The sequence below is a fragment of the Physcomitrium patens genome, chromosome 2 (assembly GCF_059467195.1).
Source record: "Physcomitrium patens ecotype Gransden chromosome 2, ASM5946719v1, whole genome shotgun sequence".
In the NCBI taxonomy this organism is placed as follows: Eukaryota; Viridiplantae; Streptophyta; class Bryopsida; order Funariales; family Funariaceae; genus Physcomitrium; species Physcomitrium patens.
In genome coordinates, this window is record NC_143411.1 from 10,012,497 (window position 1) to 10,028,823 (window position 16,327).

Consider the following 16,327-nt stretch of genomic DNA (forward strand, 5'->3'; position numbering starts at 1 on the left):
ATCTCCTTCTAACTCAATCATTTTAAGATTATTGTGGTTAGAAAAATATAACCCTCACATAGACTGTATTTCTTACAATCTTAATTTCTCTCATAGTTTAGCCTAAGGTCCTATTAGGTAAATAGAAATCCATAAATCTAGTATATTCAAACTCTTATTGATAGGTACAAAAGCTTTCATGCATGCCACAAATGAAGGGCCATCTTTTGCTATATATGCCACACCCATTGTTAATGTTGAGAAGATATCAAGTAGTATTCTTAGCCAATATCAGAATTTCCAAAACGTTTTTGAAAAGAAGAATGCAAATATTCTTCCAAAGTATCATCCTTATGATTGTACCATTGATCTTTAAGAAGGAACTCAACCACTATTTAGACCAATCTATAGCCTATCACAAAATGAATTAGCTACACTCAAAGAATACATTGATGAAAACTTGGTTAAGAATTTTATATACCATTCTAAATCTCCAACCGGCACTCCTATCTTATTTGTGAAGAAAAAAGATAGATCTTTGTGGATATGTATGGATTATTGAGGACGTAATAAGATCACCATCAAGAATAGATATCCTTTATCTTTGATTTCAAGATTTTTTGATCAACTAAATTAAGCAAAGATCTATATAAAAATAGATCTACAAGGAGCATATAACTTGGTCTGCATCAAAGTAGGAGATGAATAGAAGATTGTTTTTTGAACTAAGTATGGATATTTTGAATATAACGTCATATCTTTTGGACTCATGAACATATTAGTTGTTTTTCAACATCTAATGAATGATGTCTTTTGTAAGTTTCTTGATAATTTTATCATCTATTATTTGGATAATATTTTAATCTATTCTAAAAATATAAAAGAGTATGAAGTTTATATTTGTCATGTTTTATAAAAACTAAGAGATGCAAGATTGTATGCAAAGATAGAAAAGTATATATTCCACACTACTCAAGTTGTCTTTTTGAGATATATCATTTCCAATGAAGGCCTTATGATGGATCCAAAAAAAATCCAAACTATTATAGATTGAGAGATCCCAAGAACAATAAGAGATGTGCAATGTTTTTTGGGCTTTACCAATTATTATCAAATCTTTATCAAGAACTTTTTTCAAGTTGGAACTCCACTTATACATTTGACTTATAAAGACAAACTTGAGTGGAATAAAGAAGCCAAAATATTGTTTGTTACTTTGAAGAAAGAATTTACTCTTGCACCAACTTTGTATCATATCGACTTTTTTAAGTCATTCTTTATAAAAGTAGATGCATCAGACTTTGCCTTAAATGTAGTATTGTCACAAATGGAAAGAAATGACAAATTCCATCTCATAGCTTTCTATTCCAAAAAAAATTTAAAAACCTAGATTAACTATAAGATCTATGACAAAGAACTTCTTATAATTCTGGTTTCAATTCAACAATAGCATCATTATCTAGATGGCACTATAAGTCTAATCACAATATATATGGATCATAAGAACCTCAAGTATTTCATATTGGCACATGTTTTGAATCGTCGCCAAGCCCGTTGGAGCATGTCATTATGAAGATTTGATTTCAAGATTATATATTTATCCAAAAAAATAACAAGATTTTTCATATGCTCTTTTTAGACGCTCTTATCTTATATCAAAAAAAGAAGACGTATCTTTTGATGAACAAAGAACAATCCTCTTGAAGTCAAAGTACTTTCATCTTTAAGCAATGAAATCAACATTAATTGTAGATTTGACCTTTGTCAAATAAATTCAATTAAGTATGTCTTATGATCTTCTTATTCATGATATCAAGAATCTTTCTTGTAAGTCTCATGATGTTTCAAAGTTCAAGTTCAAGAACAACTTACTCTATTTTAAAGGATACCTATATATTCCAAAAGGAAAAGCATGTTTACGTATTTTTCAAGCATGTCATGATTTTTTAGCAGCAAAATATTTTGGATACAATAAGACTTTAGAGCTTATATCTAAAGATTTTTGGTGGCTGTAAATATAGAAGGTGGTAAAAGACTTTTTCTATTCATGTAACATTTGTTCAAGATCAAAAATTCTTTGTCATCGACCTTATGGTCTTTTCCAAATATTATCTATATCTGAACAACCATGGTCTTCTATTTCTATGAATTTTATTACAAATCTTTCAAGTTCAAGTTCATATGATTCCATATTCGTAATCATAGATCGCTTCACCAAAATGGTACATTTTATACTATGTACAAAATCTATTTCAAGTGAAAAAACATCTAAGCTTTTTATTGCCAATATCTATTACTATCATAGATTGCCAAAGGATATTATATCAAATAAGGAGACTTAATTTGTATCAACATTCTAAAAAATCCTATTCAAGTTTCTAAAGGTGGATATAAAGCTCTCTTTGGCTTTTCATCCTCAAATTGATGGGCAAAGAAAACAGATGAATCAAGTTTTAGAGCAGTATTTGAAGTGTACCATCAACTATTATCAAAATGATTGGACAACTCTTTTGCTATTGATACAATTTACATACAATAATTTGGTACATTCTTCTACTCAATAAATACCTTTCTTTTTCAATTATGGTTATCATCCATGACTTGATACTTTTGACTTTTCAAAAGTTGGTAATCCTATGGCAAAAGATTTAGTAAATTGTTTGTTAGAGCTACATGCAACAATGAAGACATAATTAAAGGAAACTCAAGAACGACAAAAGGCCAATGCAGATGCCTATTACAAGGATCAACCACAATTCAACATAGTTGACTAGGTATGATTACTTTATCACAATATCAAGACTACTTGTTCTTGTGATAAGTTGGACTATCATAAGCTGTGACCTTTTCCTATTAGTGAACAAGTCAATCTTGTTGATTATCGATTATATCTACCAGAGTCTATGAAAATTCTCCAACATTTCACATGTTTCTTCTTGAGTCACATAAGATAGTGAATATCTCGAGAAGAAGACAAATGCCACCTCCTCTTATAGAAGTGGATAATAATCAAGAATTCAAGGTAGAAGAAGTCTTAGATTCAAGGCGGTGCGAAAATAGGTTGGAATATCTTGTTCATTGGCATGGATATGTATTAGTGAACATACATGAGAGTAAGCAAAGAATCTTGTAAATGCAACAAAGAAGGTTGAGGTCTTTCATCAATGACATCTATCAAAAACAAGATGAAAAATTGTAAAGATCTATAAAAGATGATGACCGCTCCTTGTAGAACTTGTCCCTAGAAAGGGGTGTAATGTTATGGACATAAATATTTATTCCAATAGTTTCTTATATGATTGGGTAGATGTAAATATAAATTAATTTTATAAAGTCTTTTAAAGAAGCTTCCTAGAAGCTTCATAGATGTAGTTTTGAATTTAGATTTGTTTGTAGATTAGAAACTTAACCAACAAGTTAACCACGTGTTGATAGCTTGTAGAACAAGTTAGTTCCATATAATAGCTTGTGAAAGAAGCTAATTATGTGGCACATACATAGATAACTTGCCTTGTAAGTTAAGGTATGTGGCTAGCAAAGTCAACACATGTTGGAGGTCCTATTGAATATCGCCACATAGCTCCTAGTTAGAGAGTATATATAGACGCAAGAGTGAAGCCTTCTTTCAATGATATAAGAGGGTGTTGAAGATTTTCTTTCTTTGAGATTGATGTCCTTGACATATATTTATTTACTTATTTATTTTATATAGTTGATGGATAATTTATTTATTTTATAAAATATATTTTTTTATTCAATCTAATTATAATAATCTTATCTATATTTAAGATCAATTGTCAAATTTGACTTTAAATATTGACGATTAAAAAAAGAAAAAAAATCTTTTTAAAAATAATGTTAAATTTTTTTATTAAAAATACTAGTAATAATTATTATTCTAAATTCATTCAAAATCATTTTTTGATAAAAAAAAAATTTCATCCAATTAAAAAAAATAAAGAAGATAGAATCATATCATATTGTATAGGATCCAACAAAAAAGTACAAAAAGTTTAAATTCAATTTATACTGAGATATAATATAAATACTATAATCAAATAAAAAAAAGTCATGATATATATTTTTTTAATTATTCGAATTTTAATAGATAAATAAGATTATAAGTATAAATATAAATATAATTTATATAAATATAAAATCTAAAATTAATGTTCAAATATTTTTTATTAAATTAAGTAATTTTTTATTTTCATAAATGATTTTTATACAAGTGTTATGTTATTCTATTCCAAAATCAAAATTTTTGAATTTTAAATTTTTGAACTCATTGTTTAATCAAAAGTGATAGATTCACTGCTTTTGATATTGAAATGTTATTTTATATTGCATTATCAAAATTTTATATTAATCTGATTTTTTTTCAAAATTATGTGTTACAATTTTTAATTTAAAATAATACATCTTATAAAATCATTTGTACATACCTACCAAAATTATTATTAACCTGGTCAAATATTTCACATTGGTTTATTTTCATATGTGTTATATTGTTACTTTAAATATTTAGCATATCTATAGAAAACATCAACCACAATAAAAACGGAATTTTCATTTTCAAATATTTTCCTGTTTAATTTTTAAAAAGCCATTAACAATAAAGGTAAAGAATGAATATCAACAATCACCCAAGAAGTGTTCCAGCTTACAGAAAGAACATTCAGCCTCTGAAATTTTTAAGTTGTTTTTCTTTTTTCGAACAAACAAATTTCTCATATGTTTGTATCACTTCTTGATTAATAAATTTTTACTTCATTGAGATAAAAAATAATAATAATAATAATAATAATATTTTTAAAAAATAAATAGCATGCTATATTTTGTATTTTCTGTTGATCAACGAGAATTTTAATAAAATCTGGGTCAACACTTAAGAACACAAGGACAAAAAATTGCAACAATGTCAATAAAAAAATCATCTATTGTGCCAAAGGAAGTATTTGGGGTGCAAGGTTCATTGGGAAATGGAGTACAATTTTTGAATGAAGTGGATTTTATGTATGTAGCAAGTCATTGTTTGGTTAAAAAAAATCTGGTTGATATGAAAGCACCTGGACACATAATTAGTGGTAGCTCATCTATGTGCGGCATTTCTGCCATTACTCTTAGTTTAGACAAAAAAATCCTCGCAATAGCTGAGTTTGCAAAAATTCAACAATTCCAGATTGATGAAGTAGTCGCCACAATAAATCCAACAATAAGTATATACAGCACTTCGAAACTTTCAAAAATGCTAACTTTGATAAGCACATTGCTTGGATCACACAAATATGTTTCATTATCTTTCACTTGTGATGGAAAACAAATTGCTGCATTGGTTGGCTCACTTGAATGGGAATTAGAACTCTGGCATGTTGTAGGAACCAAAGTGGTGAATCCTATCAAAATTGTTACAACAAACCACACAATTCCGTATCAGGTTCGTTTGTTTCAAAACCAATTTATAAGCCTAATTTATTTTAAAAGTATAAACCATTTACTGAGTTGAAATCTTTAAAACCCTATATTTTATAATTTTATTTTCAGCAACGTTAGGTTTTAAATTAGGGTTTATATACTTCACATCATAATTTCTCCTACCATGAAAAAATACATTTGTTTTGCTCATTAGATATATGAAAACATATATACGCTTTCATAAATGCCATTAGAATGAAGATTTAAACACAAAAAAAAAATAAATAAATAAATAAAATTGAATTATAGGTACAATGTTGTCCAAGCAACAAGCTTTGGCTCTCCGTGTGTGGCGATGGATTTGCAAAAACGTACAAGATAGTTAACAATGTCATGCAACAAGTTTCAACAGAGTACTCAAACCTGCAGGGTTGCAAGGTGCTTTGCCAGGCTTGGGTTCCATCGTTTGATGTGGCCGAGGACACAAGCAACGACTCACAGAAGAACAATAACAACAACAACAACATCAGCAATGGCAAAACAAAAGACACCCAAAAAGCCGAAACAATGAAGAGTTTGGATCAGATTGGGAAGAGCACCAAGGACAATGCTTCAGTGAAATGTGCTTGCGTTTACGGTCTTGACTCAGGGGAGCTTTTGCATGTTGACAATGGAAAGGTGGGTGTTCTCTTCATCTCTAGTCCATTGAACTCTTCATGTTGTATTTCATAGCTGATGTGTTTAGTTGATCGATTCATGCTTTGGTTTTTCAGCGTTGTTGTGTAATCGAAAGTATGCGTCAAGTTATGAGAGTTTTTGTTGCATGTGGGTGGATGTTGCTGCTGTTGTTGTGCAGATTGTTGCAAGAATACCGATGCAAAACTGTGGAGATCAAGCACGTGTAGCCCATTCGATTCTACAATATTCGAAGGGGCTGATTTGTGGTGAAAGTGGGGCCATTTCCATGTATGACTACGACAAAGCTCTGAAAACCTACAGGAAGGTCAGGTCGGTGAAAGTGGAGGAGTCCAACGGTCGAGTTTGCGGGTTGGCGTTGTCACCCACCGAGGATGTGTTGTTGTGCTCACTGTCAAGCAACCACATTATCCACCTCTTTCTCCGAGATGTGGACACCATGTCCTCTGATTCCGTTTCGCATTTAGTCCACACTCAGGTTCCTCCGAAGCATTTCTCCATAAGGTTGTATTGTGGCTGAGAATTTGGTGGTTTGCATGGCTCTTTCAATTGGGTTGTGCCCCCTATGTGATCCCTAACTCAAGAAGGTCATGATCAGCAGGCTTGCATTGGGTGTTTGTGGGCACAAAGGATTTTTGTCAGGAAGCTGTCTACTTGTATTTAGCGGAATTAAGAGCCACATTATGAACTAACCCACAGAAGTAGAGAGCTGAGAATTGCAGAAGCTATTGACTTGATTCGCATCTCGGTGTCGATGATGTGGCGATTGTGAGTATTTAGCATCTTTTTGTTTCTCATGTGGGGTGGGAGCAGTCGTACCATCAAGCATTCATAACAGGCATGGACACATGTCTGCTCAAACCATTTGTGGTCACATGTAGCAAGGATAACAGTGTGCGCGTGTGGAACTATGAAGAACATTCGTGCGAGATCATGAAGTTTTTCCCATCTGAAGCATTGTCCATTGCCGTCCATCCAACTGGTGCCTTTCTAACTGTCGTGAACCCTATCACGGCCAGTAATTACATCAAACAGTTTTCACGTAATCGTGGTTGGGAGTTGTTACGTGGTGGTGTGAGTTTGATCTCTTCCAACAATTTAACCGCCTGGGTACTGGATCACAGGGTTGCATCTGCTGCTTGGATTTCCCGACTGCTTGTACCTGTTTGATATGCTCGTGAATGATTTGAGAGTATGGAGAGAGTTTTTGTCGGTGAAGGGGTGCACTAACTGCGCCTTCAGTCGCGGAGGACAATACTTCGCAGCTGCGACTGGCACCACTGTTCACATTATCTCAACTTACACCGGTCATGTTATTGGTCATTTGCGAGCCCATATAAATAAGGTAAGTCTTTTACTATCATCTATATGAGATGAATCTGCACTTGATAACTGCACGTAGGATTCGATTTTTGCACCAACAGAGCTGTATTCTATTGTAGCGACCCGGTTTAAGCAGCATACCCATAATTTAACCAAATCATGAAGTAATCTTCTAGGATTGAACCATCTAGGATGTGAATTTGACAGGTGAGAAGCATCTGGTGGGCATATGATGACTTCAGTATAGTGACTGCGGGTTTGGATGGGGCTATATATGAATGGGACCTAAAGACATGCAAGCGAAGTCGTGAGATCGTCATTAAAGGTTGCCCGCAAACTTGTGTGATATGTGACAAGAATTCCAATGTGTTTCTCAGCACTGCTTCAGATTGTAAACTTCGGGAGCTGGATGATGGGGAATTACTTCGGGTATAGTCCTCTATCCTTCCTTGCCTTCTTACCTAAGAACCACTCCGTCGTATTCCTTTGTGCATAAGTAACTTCCTTGTCGGTCACGGAATGGCTCTATTCAGTGCTTGGCCGTGCCACAAACCACGAAGGTCTTCGGTTGCACACCTTAATCAATCAACGACACGTTGTGAAAATTGTCACCTGCACTTAGCTTCTAGTGATGTGAGAAGGAATCCTCTCATTAGTTCGGGGTGCATTGTCGGGGCGCAGATAATTGAAAGCAATGTGAACCTCACACAGATTAAACAATTCGTAGGAGGTAGCCTGATAATTGCAGGCACGGAGCATGGAGCTCTTCGTGCTTATCTGTATCCTCTCACAGGCATGATCTTGCATCTGGAAGACTTTCCCCCTGACAGCTTCTCACTGTGCACGTAAAATTGGTATTAAAATTTCGTGCTTGTAAAGTGAGTATTGGATATTGAAGCACTTTTCTGTGTACGAAGATTCATCGACCAAAAGCAAGACATATGTAAATTGATACACAGGTAGCCTTTGTGTTACATGTACTGCTTGTTATGATAATATGGAGCGTTGGACGTCAGGCCACAGGAGAATTTCAAGAAGTGAAGGTATTTGCGACGTCAACAGTCGAAGTCTGCATGAGCATCGACAACCGCTTATTCTGCGCATCTGAGGACGGGACGATGATAATGTTTGAAATGCACATCCCTGGCCCTCAGCGAACTGCTCGGGCCAATACCAATACATTACCATGGTGCAGTCAGGTGTTGATCTCCAGGGTTGATTTACAAGATTGCATAAACAGGGCCCAGGAGCTTGAAACAAAGGTGTCGCCTGCAACTTGGATTTTATTCAGTACTACACAAGAAACTTGCTTCAGAATGATTGTGTTTCAAAAATAGCTCCTATGCAACCACCACTGAACCTGGCGTAACAACTTCATGCTGCTGGAAAGCCATGCTATGTGTATGGAGGGCTTCTGGAGCCTTAATTACGTAGGTCGAAATCCATGCACTAAGTCACTAGACACAGGATGAGCAAGTGAGCCTACCCTAAAATTGTCGAGCATGACGAACACCACCGGGAGTCTTACTCGTAAGCTGTTCAACCGGGGATTAGTCATGAGTGATGTAATTCCATCTTTAAACTGGCTTTTCTATGTACATGAATGCAGATTTCGGATACAGAGCGGTATAATGTGTACGAAATCAAGTACAGCAATGAAAGACATACTAGAGAGATCAGAGATCTGGAAAACCTCCACCATGAAGTCTTGGAAGAAGTCCGCTCTAAGCACCAAAAGCTAGTCACGGATAAAACCAAAGTGGTACAATTTCCTCGTCCTTGATACTCCACGAAGATATGAAGAGATGTGTGTAAATGACTTTGTTTCTATTTACAGAAATCATTATTAGAATAACTTTGCCACTAGAAGACCCCACGCGACGTCATTCATTAGCTTCACTCATGTTACTTCTAATATTCCCCTTGAACAAATGTCACCTCAAAACAAAACTCTTTGCGACAGACTCCACCCCACTTTGCACATGGGGAAAGAAAAACAAACCTGTCTAACTGTGCCTTAGACTAAGCGTTGACGGAGCAGGGGTTGGAGGCAGAAAGAAAACTGGACGTGCTTCTGGCTATTCGTGCCAAGGACCTTAAGGACATGGAAGAAGAATACTGTAAAAAAATCATACGGGAAGTTAAAAGGTTCGCTTTCATCTTCAGGACCATGTCACGAAATGGCAGGATTTTTTTATCAGAACTTTGCAGAATAGGTATGACGGGAGAGGTTTCTGTACATAACTGTGAGAGGTGTAAAATGGTCCGATCACTGTTGGCTGTTGACAACATACGTCTTTTTGGGAGTTTTTTTTTGTAAAAGTACTGTATTTTTAGTAATGTATATGCATAGGTTCGAAGATGAAGTCCGTAGCAAGGAAGAAGAAAATGCACGCTGGATCCAGCACCTGGAGACAACTAGTAAAACCAATGAATTTGCTGCCCAGGCAAGATAACAGCGAAACATTTTCAATTTAACCTTTCATCATTACCTTGACTGTCAAGTTTGGGCAGGTGCGATCTGTACTTGTCTTCTTCATATTCTGATGAACTTTTCCGGCTAACAGTCATTTGCTCATTGAATTTTCATGTGGTCAGATGCTCTTGGAAGAATACGAAGCGAAAATCCAGGAAACTAAAGTGGAAGTTCATCACCATGAGATGTCGAAAGGTCAAATTACTGACGACCAGGAGCAGGCTCGAAATATGGCGGAGGAAGATGCCGATCATGAAATTGAGCTGCAGAGAGAAAGGTACGTCTCTGATTCTTACGCAGCATTAATACCCTTTTTCTGTGTTTTTTTCTTTTTTTTCTTTTGATCTTTACCATAGCCAGAAGACCTCGTGGTGTCCAGGACACAAATTGTTAAGATATACTCCTTACAAATATACGCCATGCATGGGCCTCGGCATGCAGATACGAGATCAGGTTGAAGAAAGCAGATGAAGTGGTACGACATTTCATGGGTGAAAATGGTATTCTGAAGAGCAAATTTATAGCGTTCCAGAAGGAGGTTGACGAATCATGTTCAGAGCTGCAAAAGCTACTGGGCCAGAAGGAGGAACTTTGTGCAATTGCCAATGACTGCAAAAGTGATATTCAGTGCGTAATCCATTACGTATCCCTAAATGAATCCTCCCTTTTCTCAAAATCGACACCATAAATATTTCGCATGATCACGTGTCACAAGCAAGCGTCTGTGCTCTAGTGCATTCGATACCTCGAAACTTTCAAGTGCGCGAGGATTTTCTCGACTCTTAATGAATTTCCTAGGATTGACTTCTTTTTAAGTTTGTCAGCAAGGATCGTGCAAGATCCATGTGAATGTCAGCTGGATTGGTGACTTCCCTGTCAACAGCCTACACACATGATGCGCTTTCTGATGCTTGATGCCACAATAAAGTAATATAATGATTTGAAGGCATAGAGAGTACAGATTACACTCTTACTTTTTATTACAGGCAGCTTCAAAAGGATTTACAGCAAAGGAGCAATGTATTACGTAAGAAAGACAAGCGCATGTATGATCTTAAACGAGCTAACCAGGTATTGTTGGTTAAAATTCACCTCCAGTCCGTCCCAAAGCGTTTCCAATATGTGTGTGTAGCCAATCTTTGGGGCACTGAGCATTAGAAAACCCTAATTAAATAAATCCCGCGTATCATTGGGTAGCCTTACATAATCCTCAAATTGCTATCAGCTGCTCTTTATAAAAAGTTTCACACAGAATTTGTAGTCTATTTGGCGAAAAGCTCAGCTAGGTGCCGCAGGTTCATATTCTTTTCACTCGTAACAGTACGTAAACAGGAACTTGAGACGTTCAAATGGGTGCTGGACTTTAAAATTACGGATCTGGTACGGAGTATGGGACCTTCTCACGTTGAATCTGCAAAACTTAAAGAAAGAATTCAGCACATGGAGGATGAGCTTTTGAGGTTTTATTCCACGTTTGACACACTCTGAGATGCTTATCACGTTTCCGTTTAGGTGACCTAATGGTGACTTCATTGTGCCTCATTCTGAAACCAAATTGTACAACACAAGGATAATTTGCCTAGCTAAGGCTTTTTCGATCGACATCATCTTTTTGCTGATTATAGACTTTATCGTGTTTGAAGTACAAATAAGGCGTTCAAACTCGGTGTCAGTCAACTCGGTGGTGTAGCTGCATTTCCGTTCAAACTAGATAGCAAAAGTGGTTGATGGAGTTTGTCGTATGTGGACAGTTCGCATGAGAAGGCTAAAATCATGGACGACCGTGTAGCAAGCACGAAGGCGAAGCTGCATGCTGCTGCTGCAGAAAGAAAGCATTTGATGTACACCAACTCCAGACAGACTGAACAGCTGAAGGCTTTTCTAGCTGATTATCACGGACTGTCACAGAAGATCGAGGTCTCACCAACTCACCTAAACGTATTTCAAATTTATTGCATCGTTGTAAGGAAGTTAAGACCCACAAAGATAACTCGTTGCATGACTGAACTACTTTGGAAAAGGGGGTTAAATGCTTTTTAACAACACATGTTTGATGACGAACAGGACCACTTACATCATAGCTTCACTCTCGTTATGCAGAGCATTCAAGGTATAAAATCGGGAATTGCAGAGATATATCAAAAACATGTAGCAGGAAAATTTCAGCTGGAAAGAGTAGAGAAACCTCGGCTGGACGATGCATTTCTTCAAGTAGCAACGTTGGAAGTACGGGTATGCTGTACTGTTATGAACGGGCAAATACTTAGGTAGGGATGCAGGTTCTCATGCATTCTAGTTTGCATTATTACTGCATAAGATTTTGGTTGAAAACCTGTGGCAGGTGAAATCGCTACAAAACGAGCTAAAACAGGTGAGGGAGGAAGGGTTCCGCAACCACACGCGTATGATCAAACAGAACCGAAACCTTGTATGCCAAACAAGAGAATTGCGTGAGGACATCCGGAGCAGGACTCAGACACCAACGTCAAGCGCTCCTAGGTCTAGAGTGAGCTCTAGGCCGACCACATCGGATGGAAATCAATTGTTCTCCTTGCGTAAACATGTTGCAGAGTTGCAACTTCGGTTAACAGCTGAAAGTGCACGTGCTGAGTTTTTGGAAGAGCAAATAGGATCGAAAATAGGGAACACTGCCAGACTGAGGTACTGTATCGGGGTGAAGAAAACGCCAATAGGTCGTCGATAAGGCCATAAATTCAGTAATTAGGTGAGTAAACCAATCCTTCCCCGTTGACTCTTTACGAATTTTAGATGGAACTTATTTTGCAGTAACCAAGTATTCAACCAACCAAGTATTCAAAGTAGTATTCTGCATGTACAACTGGCCAGCAAAAGTAACATCTGGCGTTGATTGTAGTTGTGGAGTGCCAGTCGAGTCTTAGCTTAATATTTAGCTTAATATTTATATTCAAAGACAATCTGGGACCATACAGAAGCCCGTACCCCCACAGTCTGTGTAGTAATCGGCCACCCATCCATTAAATACACCGACGGTCACATTGAGCCAGTATGGGTCATCATAGACACTAATATCCGACACCCTACAATAAACCTCCATTGCTACTCCAATCTCAATCGTAGTAATCACATCGCCATATAAACCATAGCTGGAAAGTAGGGTGGTTCTACTGTTCGTGACAGCTTGTAAGCAGTTGGCGGTGCCGATGCAGAGTAAAACCAATATGAACGCGAAGAAGCAAGACCTCCACCTGCAAATTAAACCCACTTGGTTATACATGGCACTTGTAACGTTGAAATGAGAAACAAGCATGAAATATCAGTATGCGCCAGAACAGTGTAATACGAAGTGAAGTATGATAACTTCTACTGATTCTACGAAGGATAAGTTAACAGCTATGGTACATGTTATCTTCAGATGAGAAGTATAACTATATCCAAAATTGTACCACAATTATCATTATTTGCGCACAGGGTGACGAGCAACAGGACCCTAGTCAGGCCAAGATCTTTGGTCCTTAAATAAAAGTATGCTGAGGTACGATTTCAAAACCTTGCAGAAAAAAATTCATGTTTCAAAGTAATCTTTCATGCATCCCCCTAAGAGAGATAAGACTTTATGTTTCCTAGTGCTGTGGTAATCGCTAAGTCGATGCATATACGATTCTCTCAAAAGAAAATCCCAAAAGAACATAGTGTAACAAGGCACAAGAAAGCCTCGGCTAACCTCACTTCAAATAGCTCAGCTATTCTCGCTTCCACCAAATAGAATAACTTCCATTAACCAAATGAGAATGAACACATATATTAATCGCGAACAATTGTGCCAGTATTCATGACTTCATCGGATTTTCGAACCATATAAAACCAGAGCCTAAAGAGACACACACCCTCCGACATTATGACCGGCTAAACTTAAAACCAACGTCTCCTACCACGTTTTAAGTCACTCGTAACCAAGAGAACACAACATGGAAAGCGACGAGTACCTGCTTGCAGCCTCTCTTCTCACCATTTGCGAAACCAACAATCTGAATCACCCACTCACAACTCCAAAAATCTGCCACACCCTCGCTCCGACCACCGTCGAATTGAGTCCTTCGCGCTTCCGATCACTCACGTCCTCTCACGCCCACTCACGCACCGCAACTCTCTTCCCACAGCCAGGGCTTAACGGCTGCTGCAATCAACTCCAATGCAAAAAATCGTCCTAATTACTTCACTTCCAATCCTCGCTCGCCAACGGTGAACACCCCTCCCCTCTACTCCAAAAATCCGCCACGACCACGCGACTCTGCCACCGCGTGACACCACACGATACAAAAAACAACGAAAACAAACATGTATATAAAATGAAAACACGTTATATATATATATATATATATATATATATATATTCACACACACACATACAAAAAGAAGTAAAGAGTGCGAGGGGAAGGGAGGGCGGGCTTTGTGTCTCTGCTGCAGCGGGGGCGGGGCAGATCGAAATAGACTCTTTGATCCTCCCCTCGCACAATTACGCCCCCTTTGACTTTACTTTTTTTCATCCAAAAGGGACGATTGACTTTTGCTTTTATTATTCAAAAAGTAGAGTTCGTGGTGGCGGTCAATTGTGTTGGGTCGAACTCACTTTCACTCTTTCGTGTTTGGATTCACACTTGGGGAGTGTTTTTTTACTTTTTTACTTTTTTATTTTTTTTTAATGTTCTACCAGGAGTTTTTCTGGTTTGTGAGGATGATCGGTTTTGAGTTCTTACTCATCGTGGGATGCTGTCTGTTATTTAAATTTTAATTTTTTTTTGTGGTTTCCAAGTTAAACTTTATTAATGGGGAAGGGAGAAGATTATCAACCACGATAGATCTTGAAAGTCATTTTGTTGGATCTAATTTTGAATTTACGCGAGAAGAATAAATAACCGTTTTGAGAAAGTTGCCCTCCACATCATGAAGTCAAACACATATGCTTTTACTCATTCCAACGGAGGTGACCACTCTTGCAATCATACGTGCATGAAAATCAACGTTGTTTGTTTTTCTTTCATTTCTTGCTCAACCAAAATTAGGTAACAAAGGGAATAAAATAAAATAATGGATACTTGAACAGAGAAAACATGTAAATCATGCACATAAAAACCAGAGTTTTCAAGAGGGAGACGATGATATTTCTTAATGCGATGTTAACGAGGAGGAGAGTGGGCTCCGGCCCCCATGATTCCATCCGAATGTACAGATATATTCATCCATCGTTGAGGCTGATTTCAGTCATCCTAGACGACTCCAGCGATTTTCGAATTCGCAGTCAGCATTGTCCTCGGAAGAGGGGAACGCAAATTCCAAGGCGAGTTCCCGAGGGTTCTGGGAAGTGTGGTTTGTCCACATCTCCAATCACCCCTGCCCGGCTGTCATCTGACGTGGCATGGGTAGTTGAACGCTCACTAAACATTATGATAAATAGAAAGAGCCACGAAGGAAAAAGAAAAAGTAGGAAGAGAAAGAAAAAAATGGACTAGGGAAACAAGGAATTTCCTGGAAAGAGGTGCACTTCATTAAAGTACTTTGATGAGAGATTGAGAGTGTGAATATATATATATATATATATATATATATACATTCTTTTACATAAATATATGATAACATAAATGAAAAAAAGAAATATATACATGCTACTGTAAAGATTAAATAAATGAATTTTTCTAGGAATAAAATGTTCACAAATTATTGTAGAATGTACAAAAAAAATAAGTAAATGAATAAAATATCTGGTGATATTTGTCTTCAAATAAAACTGCAACATTAAGATTTTTCAGTGTGTGAATTTCGCTATTTATGTCATTCAATAAAAATGCATTTGAAGATGTAAGGTTAATTGTAGTTGTATACAGTAGAACAAACGTTTCATCCATTTTTGTCATTGGTAATAAATTTAGACATACATGCATTCAATCGATGTGAAATATCAATAATAAAATTTCATTTATTTTACAAATTATGATAGAAGTGAATTATTTACTATAAAATTTTTTATGCATAAGGAAAAAGACAAAGAATAGGAATGCTAAGTTAGTTTACAATATAAAGTTATTGAATGGTATATTAACATCTGTTCATGCACATGTAAAATTTTAAACTTTTAAAATGATGAAAGCATTGATTGAATTGAGTTACAAATTTGATTGGCATTGTTGAGCTTGAATAGTTTTCATTTCTCATTCTTTTTTTTCTTATTATTATGATCATTTTATAAGGAAATGATTTTAACAATTTCATCTGTTGCTATTTGCTGCCTTTTCATTAGAACTGTTGCTTTTGAACTTCTTCGTCACAATTTTATCCATTGTTGTCTTTATGATAGACAAACATGTAGGATTACTGATCCTTAAATATTTATCCAACTTTTATAAAACCAGAAAAAATCAATAAAACCACCATCCATTGTATTAAACATGTATGTGGAATTCT

General features: G+C 36.4%; 3 protein-coding genes across 7 annotated transcripts; 2 read left to right on the forward strand and 1 right to left on the reverse strand.

Moving 5' to 3' along the window:
• Positions 1 to 4,195: 4,195 nt before the first annotated feature.
• Positions 4,196 to 9,032, forward strand: LOC112276535 (uncharacterized). 2 transcript variants are annotated; one of them, XM_073539393.2, is made up of 7 exons: positions 4,196 to 5,416; positions 5,704 to 6,072; positions 6,251 to 6,568; positions 6,904 to 7,072; positions 7,215 to 7,435; positions 7,791 to 7,842; positions 8,095 to 8,250. In XM_073539393.2, exons 1-6 carry the CDS (start codon positions 4,898 to 4,900, stop codon positions 7,806 to 7,808), a joined length of 1,614 nt encoding a protein of 537 aa, XP_073395494.1. In that variant the 5' UTR covers positions 4,196 to 4,897; the 3' UTR covers positions 7,809 to 7,842; positions 8,095 to 8,250. The 2 variants fall into 2 exon arrangements, with proteins under 2 accessions (XP_073395494.1, XP_024363712.1); XM_024507944.3 differs by having other exon boundaries at positions 4,203 to 5,416; positions 7,621 to 7,842; positions 8,095 to 9,032.
• Positions 8,403 to 12,711, forward strand: LOC112294635 (uncharacterized). Of its 4 annotated transcripts, none has more exons than XM_024545316.3 (11): positions 8,403 to 8,675; positions 9,023 to 9,175; positions 9,455 to 9,561; positions 9,767 to 9,860; positions 10,012 to 10,166; positions 10,331 to 10,516; positions 10,876 to 10,960; positions 11,222 to 11,349; positions 11,641 to 11,806; positions 11,990 to 12,121; positions 12,231 to 12,711. In XM_024545316.3, exons 1-11 carry the CDS (start codon positions 8,403 to 8,405, stop codon positions 12,591 to 12,593), a joined length of 1,842 nt encoding a protein of 613 aa, XP_024401084.1. In that variant the 3' UTR covers positions 12,594 to 12,711. The 4 variants fall into 4 exon arrangements, with proteins under 4 accessions (XP_024401084.1, XP_024401093.1, XP_073395500.1 ...); XM_024545325.3 differs by lacking the exon at positions 8,403 to 8,675 and adding an exon at positions 8,720 to 8,843 and having other exon boundaries at positions 9,435 to 9,561; XM_073539399.2 differs by lacking the exon at positions 8,403 to 8,675 and adding an exon at positions 8,720 to 8,843.
• A 74-nt stretch (positions 12,712 to 12,785) lies between these two features.
• On the reverse strand, positions 12,786 to 14,342 carry LOC112294643 (uncharacterized). The gene is made up of 2 exons (XM_024545337.3): positions 13,855 to 14,342; positions 12,786 to 13,116 (listed from the first exon to the last, which is right to left on the reverse strand). Exons 1-2 carry the CDS (start codon positions 13,878 to 13,880, stop codon positions 12,816 to 12,818), a joined length of 327 nt encoding a protein of 108 aa, XP_024401105.1. The 5' UTR covers positions 13,881 to 14,342; the 3' UTR covers positions 12,786 to 12,815.
• Positions 14,343 to 16,327: the final 1,985 nt, after the last annotated feature.